General features: G+C 46.5%; 1 protein-coding gene across 1 annotated transcript in view; it reads right to left on the bottom strand.

Annotated features, from left to right (window-relative positions):
- Window positions 1-4,082: 4,082 nt before the first annotated feature.
- Window positions 4,083-17,492, bottom strand: part of LOC144792882 (cytochrome P450 2J2-like) — a 114,372-nt gene continuing 100,962 nt past the window's right edge. The window contains exon 9 of the mRNA XM_078668088.1: window positions 4,083-5,413. Within this exon, the coding sequence (XP_078524214.1) occupies window positions 5,235-5,413 (179 nt within the window). The 3' untranslated portion in view covers window positions 4,083-5,234. The remainder of the gene's footprint in view (window positions 5,414-17,492) is intronic.

Here is a 17,492-nt window from a genome sequence, read left to right as displayed (position 1 = left end):
ACTCGCAAAATAGTGTGTGTACCTGGCCATGTAGGTTTTTGCATGCGCAAAAGGGTTGCTAACCTGTTTGCGCATGCAAAAACTAGTTGTGCATCTGGCCCTTGAATCTCAGTCCTGTGGGTTACTATGTTCTCAATTCACATGAATGTATAATAAAACAACTGTAATGCTTAGTTTTCTGTAAGGTGACGTCTGTGTGTATTAGCAACACAATTAAAGGATATTTGAGCTCTCTGGCTCGCTATATATTTATAGACCCTAAATAGGCTTTGTCTTCTTGGCGATTTACCCTGAGCAAGTGAGGCCGCATAGAAATCCAGAAATAAAACATCATCATGCTATTTTTTCCCAAATTAATTTGCTCAGGTAATTACTTTCACATAAATACAAACAATAAACCAATACATTCATCAGATATTTAAGAGACATTACAAATGCAATTCATTAATTCAGAGATGAGACCCAGATTTCAATTAAAGAGGTATGCAACGTGACAAACAACCTTTTTTAAAATCCATAATTACTGGGCCCTGCCCATTGGCAGATCTATGTGCCTCGGGAACCTGGGCACCTAGCTTGCCACTTGTCAGTGACCCATAGTTCTTGCTTTCTCCAGCCCGCTTCAGTTTCTGCGTTTGACTAAGTTACACCCCTGTTGCCAGATTTTTCTCGTCCAGTTTTTCACGCTCAGCACTCTTCCCGCCAACAGAATCCCTGCCCACCCCTGGGCCTACTTAATGCATGCAGCACTGCGACAGCACAGTGGATATGAGCAGAGGGTGCACCACTGGCATGCCAAATGCAAGCACAACTGTATCCATTCACACTCGGCACCATGACCTGTGACCCTTCCTCTCCCCACAGATTAACCGGACACTACAAAAAACACTGTCACCGCGTTAACCCATGCTTCATGGTAGGATCTTTCACCTGTACCCACTGCCATTTCACCTGACACAGCACCCTCACCAACCCACCAGCCAGCCCTCCCCTCAACACTCCACAGACACCACCTGAACAAATACACCAACTGGCATACATCCTTCTTAACACACGCTGATTATACAAACACACCACTGAGACTTTGGACCTCCTTGCCACCCTCAGACCCGATGTCCTCTTCCTCACTGAGTCCTGCCTCAGCCCCACTCTTCCGTGCCTGACATTGCCACTGCAATACCTGAAGGAGATAAGATCACCCACAACGACTACAACAACAAGCCTGGCGGAGGGATGGCGATCATACACAAGGAGTCCATCCAGTGTACCACCAAAAATGACGACATCACCCCAGCCATTGAACACCTGAACTTCTGACTCCAAACAGACAGCAACACCACTGTCAGGACAACCCTCGTCTACCATCCTCCAGGACCACGAAGAGCCTGCTACAACTTAATTGCCAACTTCATCACCCCTCTAAAAAAGACTCAAAGACTATATTTTCCTCTGTGACCTCAACTTCCATCTCGACGACCACAATGACATCAATAGTGCCAATCCCCTTGACAGCATGAACAACCCTGGACTCACCCAACTCCTCCACAACCCCAGACACACTGCATGCCTCATGCTGGACCCCATCTTCATCCTCAGAGACCAAATCAGGTATAGCCACACCACGGAACTCACCTGGATGACAACTCAATTTTTTACTTCGACATCACCAGCACATGGACCTCCACCCTGTCTGCCTTATGCCCCCCACTGCAGCTGAAGCAAAGTCAACAGTAAAATGGGTCAATGATCTAAACACCACCCACCCCATCTCCTCCAACAACCTACACCAGAATGTCACAAACTTCAAGAATTGAATCACCAAATGCACTGACGGTGTTACTCCCATTGGCAACAACACCCACAGAAGGTTCACTGCGCCGGTTAGCTGGTACACTAAAGGCCTCAGAGCCTCTAAATGACACTGTAAACGACTGGATATTAGATAGTGCACCAGCAAGGACACGACCAACAAGACGCCTTCAAGACAGCTCTCAACCTCTAACGCAGACAGTTTAGAGAATCAAAGAAAAAGGCCTTAGCCTTACACATCAAACCAAGCTCTAATCATAGCAAAGGATTCTTCAACATCATCAAAAAATTCTCCAACCCCTGGGCTGCAGCACAGAACATTAACTCCTCATAGTAACTCTACGACAGCCTCGAAAACCATTTCCTTGACAAGATCTCCAAAATCTACAGAAACCTCAAATCCTAGCCCAGGCAACTGACTTCTTCAAGCAACACAATGACCCCTCTACCACCACAGATATCCAACTGACTGAAAGGATTCATCTCGCCCCGCAAAACACTGCCTCCATTATGAATTCAGTCCACTCAGGGGCCCCATCCGACCCATACCCTCACCACATCTTCAACCCAGGGGAAACCAGAATTACCACATGCTCAACACCTTGTTCAATACCTCAATAGCCATGGTCACCTTTCCAGAGGAATGGAAACACACAGAAGTCAATGACCTACTAAAGAAACCATTGCCAGACCAACAACAACCAAACAATCTCCCTGCTCCCGTTCCTGGCCGAAGTAGTAGAAAAATCCACCAGCCAACAACTTTCCTCACATCTGTAACTGAACCTTTAACTGGACTCCTCTCAATATAGATTCCACCGCAACCACAGCATGGAGACAGCCCTCAACATGACACCCAAATACATCCAAGCCCTACTCGACCTGAGTAGAGACTGTGGCTCTGATTCTCTTGGCAGCCTTCCATACGGTCTCCTACCACACACTCATCACAAGGCATCATCAGATGATTCACCTCTTGCCTCAAAGGAAAAACATAAAAAGTCTGCTCCCCCTCCTTCACCTCCAAACCCAAGGAAATAATCGGTGGAGTGCCCCAAGGATCCTCGTTCAGCCCAACCCTCTCAACACTTAAATGAACCGCTGGCCTGCATCAACAAAACACATAGATTCAATATCATATCCTACGCTGATGACACATAACTCATCCTCTCCGTCTCCAAAGATACCACCAACACCAACTTCCACAACTGCATGACAGACGTTGTCAACTGGATGATGGACAACTGCATGAAGCTAAACATGGACAAGGCAGAGGTACTGATTTTCCAAAACAAAAGCTCCCCACGGGAAGCAACTTGGTGGCACTCAGAACTCGGACCTACTCCTAAACCCATTGACCACGCTATGAATCTAGGCATCATTCTTGACAACAAGCTAACCATGATGACTCAGGTCACGTCTGTCTCCTCCTCCTGCTTCTTCATTCTCTGCATGCTTTGCGTTATCTTCAAATTACAATCCCAAAGCTCAAGCCGAAGCATCACTGCGGCCCTCATCTCGGACTATGGCAACACTCTCTATGCAGGGATCGAGGCTCACCTACGTCTCATACTACAGACCATTAAGAAAGCCTCAGCCAGACTCGTCCTGGATCTCCATAGACAAACCCACATCAATCCCTACCTCTGGGAACTCCATTGGCTCCTTGTACAGAAAAGATTCCAGTTCAAGCTCCTGACCCATGCATACATTACAACTGCAGAGCCGCCCACTTGATCTACCACCTGAACTTCTGTCAGCCTGCCAGACACCTCAGCTCCGTGTCCCTTCCTATAACCCTCACTCACCGCATCCGACGTAGCAGATGCAGAGTACGCTCCTTCTCCTACCTAGCAGCAAAGACATGGAATGAGCTACCCTTTCCTCTACCGACCACCCCATCTCTTCCAGAGTTCCCAAGGTCCCTGAAGATCTGGCTGTTCAGCTAATCAAGTGGACCCTGCCAGCGCCTGGATACAGGTGACTATATGGGAGCCTACAATCCCTGTATGAAAACCAGTCTCTAATTTCCTTATTCCAGGTAAATTGTGATGCATCTAGTGTCCTGTAATAAATAATTTACCTAGCCCCACGACTGTAATAATCTATTACTGTTGAGTTCTGACATCACAAGGTCTGCTGCAAGTAGACAGGGCGTAAGGCAGGTCATGGTGCATAATTACTGCTATGGTTCAAACAAGGAAAATGGAACTATATTTTCCTTCTTCTTCTGATATGTTTTGCCAAAATGAAAAGATTCAGCAGATAGGAGATATTTCTGGCAACATGTTTATTTTTTCCACACTACATCATCACAGAAAAAGTAGAAAGTCTGCATGTTTCAACACAGATTTTTTATTTTGGTCTGAAAGAGATTCTTATATCTTTTGGAAAATAATAGTAACTGCTTTTTGTTTAGTAGTATAGATTTTGTTTTTATACTTCATATCTACAATGAACATGAACTAGACACAAAAGATTTAAGCAGGTTGTGGGAAAGGTGCGGGTGTGACTGTGTATTATAAAGAATAAAATACTCTGCCATTCATTAAAGGATATTACAAGTCACCTCGCAGTTCCATGGACTTATGAAGCACTCATACTTTGCCCTCGTTACTCTGTATGAACATGGAACTCCTCGGTACTTGCAATATACTTATACTGTACAGCACGGGGTACTTTATCCCATATATCATGCATAGAGTAGATTTTCAGAATCCTGGCCGGATCTGGTGAACCTGCAAGAAAAAAACAGAGCTACTGACAAATTACATCTGGAAATACGAGCAAGATGTATCTTTTTAGGTTTTAAACTAGAAGGATTTATTTAAAGGACTCAAAAGTTTATTTCTGTCTTTTTCACAGAAGGTGCATTGAAAAAGTATATAATAAAGTTCTTCTGCAGGGCTTGAATTACAGCATCGCTTTCTGCTCATAACTCCCATATTACATTACAGGGATTGGAATTATCTTTTCTGAATCAGTTATTTAAGTTTTGGTCTCTTTTTTTCACTATATAAGTCTACTTATGTAACAACGACCTTTGAGGTGACATCACCACACGCTGAGCTGCCATTCGCTGTTTAATAATCGATGCCTAGTACCCTGTCAGCCTCCTTGAGTTTTTCCAACACTTTGGGTCTCTCTTTGCAAGTGTCACCTGCTCCTGCCCTCCTCTCTGTGGTAGAAGTTGGGTTGGCGAGCTCTTGCCAGTTTCTGGATCATAGAAGTCATTGGAGTACTAGAGGTGATGAAGACAGATGTTTAGTGCTATAAACTGGCATATACAGAGTCGGTTATGATGACACAGCAGGCTTAATCCATCTACATGATGTCACATCCTTAACATCACTGCTGCCATTCCATCCTGGTGTTGAAATTACAGGTGGCTCCTACATAGTACACGGCAGGTGGCTCTCTGGGCCTTAACGCGGAATAGCGCAGACCTTGTACGGATGAGGCTGTAGGGTTCCTGCAAGAATATAGTCCTCCCTGATTTTCTTTACTCCCTCAGGTGGCCTGAAGTTGAAAGCCCGAAGCAGGCTGGAGAAGAAGATGAAAAGCTCGACCCTGGCCATCTGTTCGCCAAAACACACCCGATGCCCTGGGAGAGAGAGAGGGAGAGAGAGAAAGAGAAAGAGAGAGAAGTCACCATTAATTTGGATTATGGGTGAAATGCATCCAGTGTAAAATATACATCAGTCATTGGTATCTCCGTGTAGCCTCAGGCAACATGAACTAATGAAATCTGTGCTTGAAATGAGGACTGAAGAGATGTCATTTTAGGTCTCTCCTACTAGCCTGGGCATGCACATCTATTGCAAGACTATTGCTAGCTTACATTGGGCTTAACGCCCACTTATTGTGTGCCATTGGTTGGTTTCATTCTCGGATGTATGACGTTACAACGCATGCATTTACCACGCATGCTGTTACAACGCAAGTATTACAACGCAAACCTTTACAACGCATTACACTTGGGGGTGCTGGATAGTGAATAGTTTAATTTACTATTCCAACTCCAGTCCCCGTGGACACTAGGGAAGGTGTTGGATAGTAAATTAAAACTATTCCCTATCCTAGAGCGCCCCCCAGTGTAATGCGTTGTAAAGGTGTTCGTTGTAATACTTGCGTTGTAACAGCACTGCGTGGTAAAAGTTTCGTTGTAAAGGATGTTTCCCTTCATTCTCACTCTCATTTGCTTGCTTCTAATGCAGTAGAGTGTGTGGGTTTTGATTCCTCTTATGTTTGTCACTGCCCTGGAGCAAGGTTGCATTACTTGCAACCTTCCACTACTCTAGTTTTAGGCGCTGCACTTTACATTTTGTTTAAGCACTCTACGAAAGTATGTGTGTTTTCTAGCAGTCTCTCTCATGTACATCCCCTTTCTGCCATGTTTACTCTTGACGCTCTTTCGCTACTTGTGTGCATTCCACCTCCTTCGTCAATGATGCCCTTCAATGCTGATCCTCCTTGGTGTTGCTTTTTGCCCATATGCTTCTCCCACTCCAGCTCCATGTTGCTTTCTCTCTTCTTCCTTTGTCCCCCATCCATGATCCCCTCTCTCTTTCTGGTTTCCCTCCACAAAAGCCTCAACCTTCTTTCCCCCCTCTTGCTTCCTATGTTGATGTAATGATGTCCACAGTGACCACAGCAGTAAGGCACTAGGACATGCCCGAGGTGGGGACAAGGGCGGGCGGAAAGGGAGGAGCTGGGGCTAGGGACGGCAGTTAGCCGTTAGCCCACGAAGGAGAAGGAGCTCAATAAAGACGGTCGTGATCCTCAACTCTGTGTGAGCGTGTCTGCTTATATCACGACGTACATTACATCTGGCGACGAGGGTATTCGAACTGGCACCTGTGCGCAGTGGATGGCTAACTCGGTAACACGTCCACCGCGTGGCTCGCCCGGACCTCGCCCGCGTGTTTGGAGGGCTGAAGCGTGTTGACCTGCTGCCTACCGGGAGCTCACCCCGGCGGCGAAAGAACCGGAGCTCGCCCCGCGTGTGGGGCTGGAGCGTGTCCACTAAACAGCCCACCGGGAGCCCACCCCGGCGGAAACTAAAAGAAACCAGGCTTGCGCTGCGTGTGTGGCTGGAGGTGAAATTCGAGTGCCTACCGGGAGCCCACCCCGGCGGCAAAGACGACAGAAAAGGAAAAGAAGCAAGAAATCGCCTCACCTGGAGCGCTAGCTGTGTCTGCCAGCGTGAAATCCGTGAGTGACGGCAAGCGGTGAAGAATGCTGTGTCTCCCATAAAGAGAAAGGCCAAATCTTGTTGCACACGAGAATCTCGCGGCGGCCATTTTGAGGTCAGGCAAGATTGCCCAATCCCCTGCGAGGGATCCTTGGCGTCCATTCTGAGGTCAGGCAAAGAACTGGAACTGCAAACAAGCACCGGCGAGTGCAACAAACATAGTAAACAAGCACTGGCGAGTGCAACGAACATAGTAAACAAGCACTGGCGAGTGCAACGAAGACAACAAACAAGCACTGGCAAGTGCATCGAACAAAGAAAACAAGGACTGGCGAGTTTAACGAAGACAACAAACAAGCACTGGCAAGTGCAACGAACAAAGTAAACAAGCACTGGCGAGTGCAACAAAGACAACAACCAAGCACTGGCGAGTGCAACGAAGATAGTAAACAAGCACTGGCGAGTGCAACAAACATAGTAAACAAGCACTGGTGAGTGCAACAAAGACAACAAACAAGCACTGGCGAGTGCAACAAACACAGTAAACAAGCACTGGTCAGTGCAACGAATAACAAGAAAGAGTCGGTAAGAGCATTCAAGAACTGAAGAAGAGCACAATGGGGGACCCAGCTCCCATAAGTATGCTGGGGGCTTCATTCCTGTGCTGCCCCTCGCCCCTCGCTCTTGAATAGGGCGGGGGTATGGGCATGCGATGGCAAGAATGGATAGAAGATTTCGAGGACTTCATGAAAGGGTCGAAAGTATCAGATGCCGAAGAAAAACTGCTTGCACTCAAGAACCTGATCGGCAAAGAAGTTGGACAAGTCATAAAAGAACTACCTACTGAATCTACTGGGTCCTACGAACAAGTCTGTGAAGCACTAAATTGCAAGTTCCTACACAAAAGGAACCTTGACTATGAGCGGTACATCTTCAACCTGGCCGCCCAAGAGAAAGGTGAACAAATGAGTGTATTCGTCACACGCCTGAGACGTTTAGCGAAATATTGTGACTTTGACAAGTTCTCCACTGACGACGCCCTTAGACTACGGATTATAGAAGGTTGTCTCTCAGAACCGCTGAGACGCAAACTGCTCAAGAAAAGTTACTCGCTGGATGAGATAGAAGAAATGACGAGAGTAGATGAGCAAGCCGATGAACATGCGAAGAAAATGGAAGCCGGGAGAAGTGAGAGACGGGAACAAGCATTCAGGGTGCAATCTCGACAAGCACATGGAAGGTCCCCGCCTGAAGTGCGCTCCTTCAGATTAAAGAAACAATACCACCAGTCAAGTAATGGACACAAAAGCACAAACCACACCAAGAGACAATCAGACAGACAAATGAAATGCTACCGATGCGGCTATGACTTCCTGCATGCAGACGCATGCCCAGCACTAGGACAACAATGCCGGAAGTGTGGTAGAGAGAATCACTTTGAAAGCATGAGCGGGACATTGCACAAGAGTGATCAACGGGGGCAGCCCCGACAACATCATCCCTCGGGCAGTCGTCACCATGTCAGAGCAGTCCAAGATAGACGAGACTCATCCACGGGGTTGTCGCAATCCAGCTGTCACTCTTGCCAGACATATCAATCTCGACGGTCATCATCCAGAGAATCCAGATCCCTCTCACCTATCACACAAGACCGAAATGAGTATATCTACTTTGTGGTGGATCCGGATCGGATGAAGGAATACCCCGGCTAGACATCCAAATTCGGTTGCATCCTACCAAGTTCGTGCTAGACAGCTGGGCGTTGCTAAACTACCTACCTGTGGCATACTATCGAAGAATGAGGCCGCCTCCCAAACCAGTCAACGCCCACGTGCAAGTACATACATGGATGTCTAAGAAACCACTACTGTGTCTTGGGAAGTTTGCAACTGATCTGTCATACCAAGATCACACGATACAAGCGTACATTCATGTAATCGAGGGACCTGAGGCAGACTGCCTCCTAAGCTTGCCCACGGCAGAACGACTAAAATTGATCAACCTATTATACAAGGTGGACGACGAACCAGACATCATCCAAAAGTTCCCCAAGCTTTTCCAAGGCCTTGGAAAAATGAAAAACTGTCAAATACGACTTCATATCAATGAACAAATATCCCCAGTGGCACAACACCATCGGAAAATATCATTTCACCTGCAAGAAGCCATGGAGAAGGAGCTGCAAGAACTACTAGAGGCCGATATCATAGAGAGAACGGATGGACCTACACCATGGGTCTCCCCGGTTGTGGTAGTCCCAAAGAAGGGAGAAGTCAGCCGAGTACGTCTATGTGTGGACATGAGAGCGCTCAACACGGCAATAGAGAGAGAGAGACATCCAGGCCCCCACATCGGTGACATGATCACGTCACTCAACGGAGCCAAGACATTTTCGAAACAACCTCAACAAAGGATATCACCAACTAGTACTGCATGAGCGGTCAAGATATATCACGTCATTCTCGACACATCTAGGCCTGTTCAGATATAAAAGATTACGTTTTGGGGTGTCCTCGGCAGCAGAAATATTCCAAGAAACAATCAGGAGAACAATTCATCATATCCCTCATGTACTAAACTACAGTGATGACATCTTAGTATATGAGCGACCACCCAAGAGCATGACAGGGCGCTAGATCGTGTCTGTCATGCACTAATGGAAGCAACCCTCACACTCAACAAGGACAAGTGCGAATTCCACAAGCCAACGCTGAAGTTCTTTGGACACATATTCTCTGGACATAGTATGAAACCAGACCCGGAAAAGGTAGCAGCGCTAAATGACACACCGAGCCCAGATGACGTTGGCGACGTACAATCGTTCCTAGGCATGGCCAGCTACTGGACCAGATATATACCAGACTATGCCACAATAAGTCACCCCGTGAGAATGCTCACTAAACAAGGACAGCCATTTCAGTGGTCCACCCAATGTGAAGAGGCGTTCAGAGAGATCAAGAAAGCTGTGGAGTCGGCCAAAAACTTGGCCTACTTCAATCCAAAAAAGAAAACTGAAATAACAGTAGATGCCAGCCCCGTAGGACTAGGAGCCATCCTAGCACAATACGACACAGAAGAAGACCAGCGACACATTGTAGCATACGCCAGCAGGAGTCTAACAGACATGAAGAAAGCATACTCCCAGCCAGAAAAGGACCCTGGCTGTGGTATGGGCATGTGAACACTTCCACATATTCATCTTTGGAAAACACTTCACCCTAGTTACGGACCATCAGACCCTAACCACAATTTTTGTAAACCCTTGAGCAAAAATGCCACCACGGATCGAGCGGTGGGGCCTCAGGCTACAAGAATACACATACACCATCATACACAAGCCTGGAATAGCTGCAAACCCCGCAGATTGCATGTCCCGACACCCCACCAGATCCAGCAAATCAGAACAATCAATCGCAGACGAGTACATTCACTTCATAGTCGACCAAGCTAGACCTCCGGCTGTTCCGCTGGAAGCCATATGTGAAGCGACACATGCTGATGTCACCCTACAAGAAGTGAAACGTCGGATCCAAACCAACAACTGGCGACACTCCCAAAGCAGTGAACACAATGGCCAAGAAATGGCAGCATTCAAACATGTCTACGATGAACTGTCAATAGCGACAAATGGTCTCATCCTAAGAGACACCCGAATTGTGGTCCCACGACAGCTGAGACAAGGGGTCATAAACCTAGCGCACGAAGGACACAGGGGCATTGTAGCCACAAAAAGAGCACTCCGTGAGAGAGTCTGGTTTCCAACACTGGACCTGATGGTGGAAACAACACTGAAAGACTGCCCACAATGTCAACTGGTGAGCCGTCCAGATCCCCCTGCACCTCTACAAATGTCTCCACTACCGGAGGGTGTCTGGCAACACATTGCCATTGACTTCTTTGGGCCAATCAAGTCGGGCCAATATGTCCTGGTCATCATGGACGAATACTCCTGATTCCCCTTCGTGCAACTATGCACATCCAAGAAAGCGTCTAGCACCATACCGATCTTAGAAGAGGTTTTTGCCGCGTGGGGCATTCCTCAAGTGGTGAAGTCAGACAACGGGCCTCCATTCAACAGCCATGACTTCGCTGATTTTTGTTCAACATCTCAACTTCAAGCACCGGAAGATCACACCTCTATGGCCTCAGGTGAACGGAATGGTCGAACGCTTCATGACCACGATCAAGAGAGCCATTCAGCAAGCGGAACTCACCCGGAAGAACATTCAGACGGCACTGAACGAGGTGCTATGAGCTTACCGAAACACACCCCACTCCATCACAGGCAAGTGTCCTGCCACCATCATGTTAGGACGGCCAGTGCGGACAAGGCTGCCAATGATGAGTCCTGCAGCGAGTGAACAATATCCCGACTCTGACCATGAGGAGATGGTGGCCATGGATAAGATAAAGAAAGAAAAGATTAAGGACTTTGCGGATGAACGGCGACATGCCGCTCCCACTCAAATCCATGAAGGAGACTGGGTGCTGGCGCGGCAAGAACAAACACGAAAGACTGACTCCCAATATCATGAGGTGCCTCTGAAAGTGATACAACAAAACGGAACTATGATCACTGCCGAGGCCGACGGAAGACGACTTACCCGTAATGTGACGCACTTTAAGAAGTGTAGCCCCAATGTCAAGGAACTACTGACTGAACCAAGAGTAGAGAAAAGAGAACCAGAGACAATACCCAGTCGCAGTCAGGTACTGATAGAAACCACTGACGAGCGCGAGCATGACAGTCCTGATCTCCAGTCGCGCCCCAGACGGGTCATCACAAAACCGTCTCGCCTGATTGAAGAACTATAAGCAGAGACAATTGACGACTAGAAAGAAGGAGTGCAAACCGTTTGCTGTGTTTTGTGTTGTTTGATTTTGGTTTTTTCTTGTGTTTGTTTACAGAGGGGGGAGATGTAATGATGTCCACAGTGACCATAGCAGTAAGGCACTAGGATATGCCCGAGGTGGGGACAAGGGCGGGCGGAAAGGGAGGAGCTGGGGCTAGGGACGGCAGTTAGCCGTTAGCCCACAAAGGAGAAGGAGCTCAATAAAGACGGTCGTGATCCTCAACTCTGTGTCCGTGTCTGCTTATATCACGATGGACATTACAGTTCCTTCCTCCACCTGCTTCTCCCCGCCATCCTGTTGCTTCCCCAGCCCTCCCTGATTCCACCCACTCCCCTCCTCTCTGTGTTGTTTCCCCCCACCCACACTACAATTTTTCCTTCTGTTTGCCAATCCAACCCGAATCAGCCCAAAAAATTGCTTTGTCGTTGTGTAGGCGCCTACATGCTTGGCGTGACAGTATACAAAAAAATGACAAAGGGATCCATAACGTTTTTGTATACTTCAGTGTGACTCCCTAAGTGGGACGGGTATGCACAGATGTGAGTCCCATGCACACTCTGCCAGTGAAACCTGGCTACCCCTGACTATATGTCCTAATACTGGTCCGAGGTTGCTTGTGTATTGCAGTTCAGGGAGGACCTGGCATAGCAGTTTGTGCTGAACTGTTCCCATTGGAGCAGAGGCAAGACGGATTTGCATATAACTGGGTCCAAACTGAGGTGGCATGGTGTGCAAAATGACTATGAACTGGATGCGTCCCTGAGTAATTACCAGTGACTGAGATTAATTCTAGTGTTCCATTCATCACTTTTGGTATATTTCAGTGCATGCACCTATAAAATGACAAGGTTGATTGCATCATAGGCGTTTTATTTTTTTTTAACATACATGCAAGGTCCCACCATAATTTCCAAATTCCAAATATATATCCAGGTGGCACAAATGACAAAGCTACTGCTAACACACCGTTTACCAGTAGGCCTAGAACAAGGAGCTGAACTTACCTGTTCCCCTTTCAACACTGCTACTTGCAAGGCTTCCTTGGATCTCCCGAAGGAAGGTTCATATTATCAATTTGTAACTTTTTTTTCCAAATAGTTTTATACATTTTCCATTTTTTTACAACATAGATCTGACAAAACAACAGTGGGTTAACAATCAGTACAGCAGTATGATAATAAACTATATTATAATCCCTTCCAGTCTTGGGCACCCATTCCAAAGTGACCACTAGACTTGAAATTTGTGATGCAATCACTGGTGAGCCATCAAAGTCCCAGCAATGTCAACCATTCATATACAACCCCAAGGCAACATCCAGCACATTCACATTTAATACCAATCAATAGCTAAAAAAAACTCCACTGTGCCCAGATAATTTCACAGTATGTATGGCCTCGCCAGTCAGGTGGCCTGGCAGTGCGGGCTTCACTGTTCCTATTAGAACATGACCAAGACTGATTTGCGTATGGTTGCTGCCTGTCTGGAATGGCATATTTGTTAGAAAATGATTGACTGGGATGCAGCCTGAGTTGATTGCCAGTGGCTGAATATTGTATACCCATTGTGCCCACCACCTTTATTTGTTTAGTGTGATGCCCTATGTGCAACAGTTGTGCACCTGGTGGGTCCTGTGCTTCCTGTGGCACAGGACTCAAGAAAACCTCACTGATGTGGTCCAACCAGGATGAAATCAGTATGCAGTTACTTGTGTTTGTGTTCAGAGGTGACTTGGATTGGCAGTTCTGGACAGACTTTTTTTGGAGCTTGACAAAGACTGATTTGCACTGATTACACTTGCTGCCCATCTAGAGTGGCATATTGTGCAAAACAACAATGGACCAAAACGAAGCTAAAGTGATTCCAAGTGACGGACACTTTTGCAAGCATTTAATCACTTTTTGTTGCCTTAAATAGTTCACCCAAATGTGTCATATACTTGCTGTGTCATGTGACTCAAGCTTCAAGTTATTGAAGAAACTCAACTAGCCTGAAATTGATTCAGGTTCTTTGTGTTCCCATTCACAAGTGACTTGGCTGGCAGTCTAGGCCTCACTTTTAATTCTGAAGCAAAGCAAGCTAATTTGCATATAGCTGCTTCATGTCAGAAGTGGTGCAGTGGCCAAAAAAGACTATGGGGTAGAATGTGCCCTGAGGGATTGCTAATGAATGACATTTTTGCAGGCATTCTACCTATTGCCTTTTGTTATTTTAAAATGTGAAGCACCTCACGAGTGGTCAGGTTACCATTCTTTTGAAAACTTATCTTTATGTCAGAAAACAAATTGCCACGTCACCCCCAATAAGGTTTATTCCTGGTGATAACACTGAAAAAGGCAACTTTAAAACCTTGGATAAGGTGCTGCATTTCCTTGATAATCAGAGACTACTTTGTGGTTTTTCAACGGTGAACTCTGTAGACCACAAGATGATCTTCAATATATTGAGGACATGTGTTGACAATTATAGAGGATAGTTGTGGGTGTATATCATTTCTTTATTATACACATACAGGGACTAAAACCAGGATTCCATATCTCATGTGGTGTTGCTCAATTCTTATTCCACTCCTCCTTCAACATTTAACCCAGGTGATCTTTTTTTTTTTTTTACAGAGTTTTCTATAGTGCGAACTTGACCCGAAGGTATCGGGTATCAGAGCGCTTTACACGAGCACCAGTTCCCTTACACAAGGAAACATTCATTTTTAGGCACAGGGAGATTAAGTGATTTGCCCAGAATCACAGGATGTTGAGCGATGTTGCTGATACTCGAACCCGGCAGTGGGGAATCAGCGTGCAAGTTGCTGAACATATAAAAGAGGTGAGAGGTCTTCAATACACCAATCCTGTGTCCCTGTGTAAGTGGTGAAACAGCAGTACAAGACGCCAGAGAAGCAAGAGGCCAAATTGCTGGGGGTGGAGTCGAGTGCATAGCCTAGAGGGAGGTGCCCCCAGCGTACTCAGTGGACTCAGTATAGTAATGTCGACAACACCCAATGAGAGTGCTGGCTCTTCGCGCCAGATGGATGCTCCACCCATGCATCAACACGGTGTGCATGCACCAGTGGCGGCGATCCCACCTTTCAGTCAATTGGCAGACAGTGACAGTGGTTGGGGAGGTTGGACAATTACTTTTGAGCAACACGAGTGACTGATAATGCTGCAAAGTGCTCCATGATCCTTCACATGGGTGGTGATGAACTCTATGACATGTTTGACTACCTTCCGAATACTAGGAGCAACAGTGACTTTGATGCAGTGGTGGCTGTGCTCAACAGGTACTTTGACCCACAATTAATTCCTGAGTATGAGAGGTTGAGTTGAGGCAGGTCCGGCAGCAGGAGAATTAATCAGTTGATGCTTTCTACGTACGCCTTAGAAGGCTCGCCAGCACGTGCACTACTATTGACCGGCTGGATAAGCACAAATTATACAAGGATGCAGGTCCTTGAATTTGAGAAAGTTGATAATGCTCCATCCTGGAATATCTCATGATGAAATACTGATCCTAGTAAGGTCACATGAATTAGCGGATAGTAGAGCAGAAGATATGGGAGTGGCTCTGGCATGAGGTGCTGCAGGGGTGTCATCTCCAAGAATGACAAAGTCAAGAAAGAGAAAGTAGAAACATTCAACACGGACTGGTCACGGTCGGCCAGACAAGTGGTTCAAAGTCAGGTGAGAAGTCCTGTGGGTCCTGAGGGGCCCTGCAAAGTTGTCAAGTGGTTGCCCGTTGCAGGGGGAACCCATCTCAAGTGTGGCCAGCTGAACCATTTTGCACAAGTATGCCATAGCGCTAGTAGCACGACTGGCTCAGGATTTTGTAGACGGGGTCCGCCCACTCTCAGACTCCGGGCTATGGCAGAAGATGATGAATATGGCGACACTCAGTCAGACCACAAGGCCCTCAAGGGGGCTGTGTGGTAGATGATGAGGACGAAGACATATTCACAATCTCCCTTGTTGTGTGTAGGAAGCAGGGGAAAAGACCGCCTCCCCTGTGCCATATCACCATTGAAGGTGTCAGGATATCAGCTTTGATTGATACAGAGGCTTTGGTGAATGTGATGGACGACATGCAGTTTCAGAAGCTGACACCATGCCCTAAGCTGGTACCGACCAAGGCAAAGATTTGCACATATGGGGGAGAGGGTTTAATTTCCCTGCAAGGAACAATTGAAAGGTTAGCTGAGAGTGAAGAAAGATAGTGCTCAGTAGTTTCATGAGACCAAAAGAGATACAGGGACTCTTCTAAGGTGCCATATTGCTGAGGATTTGGGGTTAGTTTTCTTTGTAAGTTAAATTCATCAGTTGCATGCTGAGGCTATTTTGGCAGACTTTCAAGACTTATTATAATGGCTTAGGATGTTTGAAATGAGAAATGGTCAAGCTGCACATTAACAAAGCCATACGTCCAGTGGCATTACGACATAGAAAAGTCTCCTTCCTTCTGTGATGAGTGGAGGAAGAGTTGAAAAAGCTGGAACAGTTGGGAGTCATTGAAAAAGTATCAGGGCACCCCTTGGGTATCTCCGCTTGTGATTGCTCCAAAGCTGAAGCAACCTGGGGCTATAAGACTATGTGTTGACATGAGCTTACCTAATAGAGCAATAAGTCGTGAGAGACATATCATACCCACAGTGGATGAAATCGAAACAGATTTAAACGGCGCTCAATGGTTCTCAAAAAATTGACTTGAATGCAGGATATCATCAACTGTTACTCGACGAAGCAAGTAGATATATCACAACATTTTTTATCCACTTGAGGTTGTGACAATATTGCAGGCTCAGCTTTGGGATCTCCTCAGCTTCTATGGTGTTCCAAGAAGCAATACGAGAAACCCTATCAAGTTTAGCAGGGGTGATCAATGTAAGTGACGACATTTTGATCTTCTCTAAAACTTTGGAAGAGCATTGTGTGATGTTGAGAGCCGCACTTCAATGCCTGGTGGAAGGTGGCCTGACACTTCATCGTCAAAAGTGTCTATCTTACACTAACTCTGTGGAATTTTTGGGATGTCACTTTTCAAACAAGGGCCTCCAAGTTGATACCCAGAAAGTGGAAGCTATCAAATTGGCTGATGTACCTCGAAATCTAACTGAGGTCTGAAGGTTTCTAGGTGTTGGCTAATTATTGTGGATGATTCATTCTGATATTAGTGACTATCAGAAACACTAAGGGCTCTAACCAAGCATGACAGACAGAAGGAGTGGACTGGAAAAGCAGCACAGTTGTTCAAGGCTGTGAAGGAGGCAATCTTGTATCATGGTACCATGGCATATTTCAGTCCTCAAAAGAAGACAGAACTGGTGGTTGAAGCAAGCCCAGTGGGCTTGGGGGCAGTACTGCTACAGGAGAAAAGTGCTGGCAGGTGGGTGCCCCTTGCATACACCAGCCAGGCGTTCACAGAAGAGGACATGTGCTGCACCCAGATCAAAAGGGAGGCTCTACCAATACGATGGGCATACCGGCACTTTCATCTCTATTTGTGTGGACAGAAATTCATAGTGGGGACGGATCACAAGCCAATAGTTTCTCTGTTCGCTAGCACTGCCCGTAATCGACTGCCGAGGATTGAGTAGTGGGCAGTGCAACTTCAACAGTATAAATTTGAAGTGGTTTACAGGCCT

Source organism: Lissotriton helveticus, chromosome 11, assembly GCF_964261635.1.
Source record: "Lissotriton helveticus chromosome 11, aLisHel1.1, whole genome shotgun sequence".
Lineage (NCBI taxonomy): Eukaryota > Metazoa > Chordata > Amphibia > Caudata > Salamandridae > Lissotriton > Lissotriton helveticus.
Note: the sequence above shows the minus strand (reverse complement) of the source record. Positions and strands in the feature narration are given on the sequence as shown.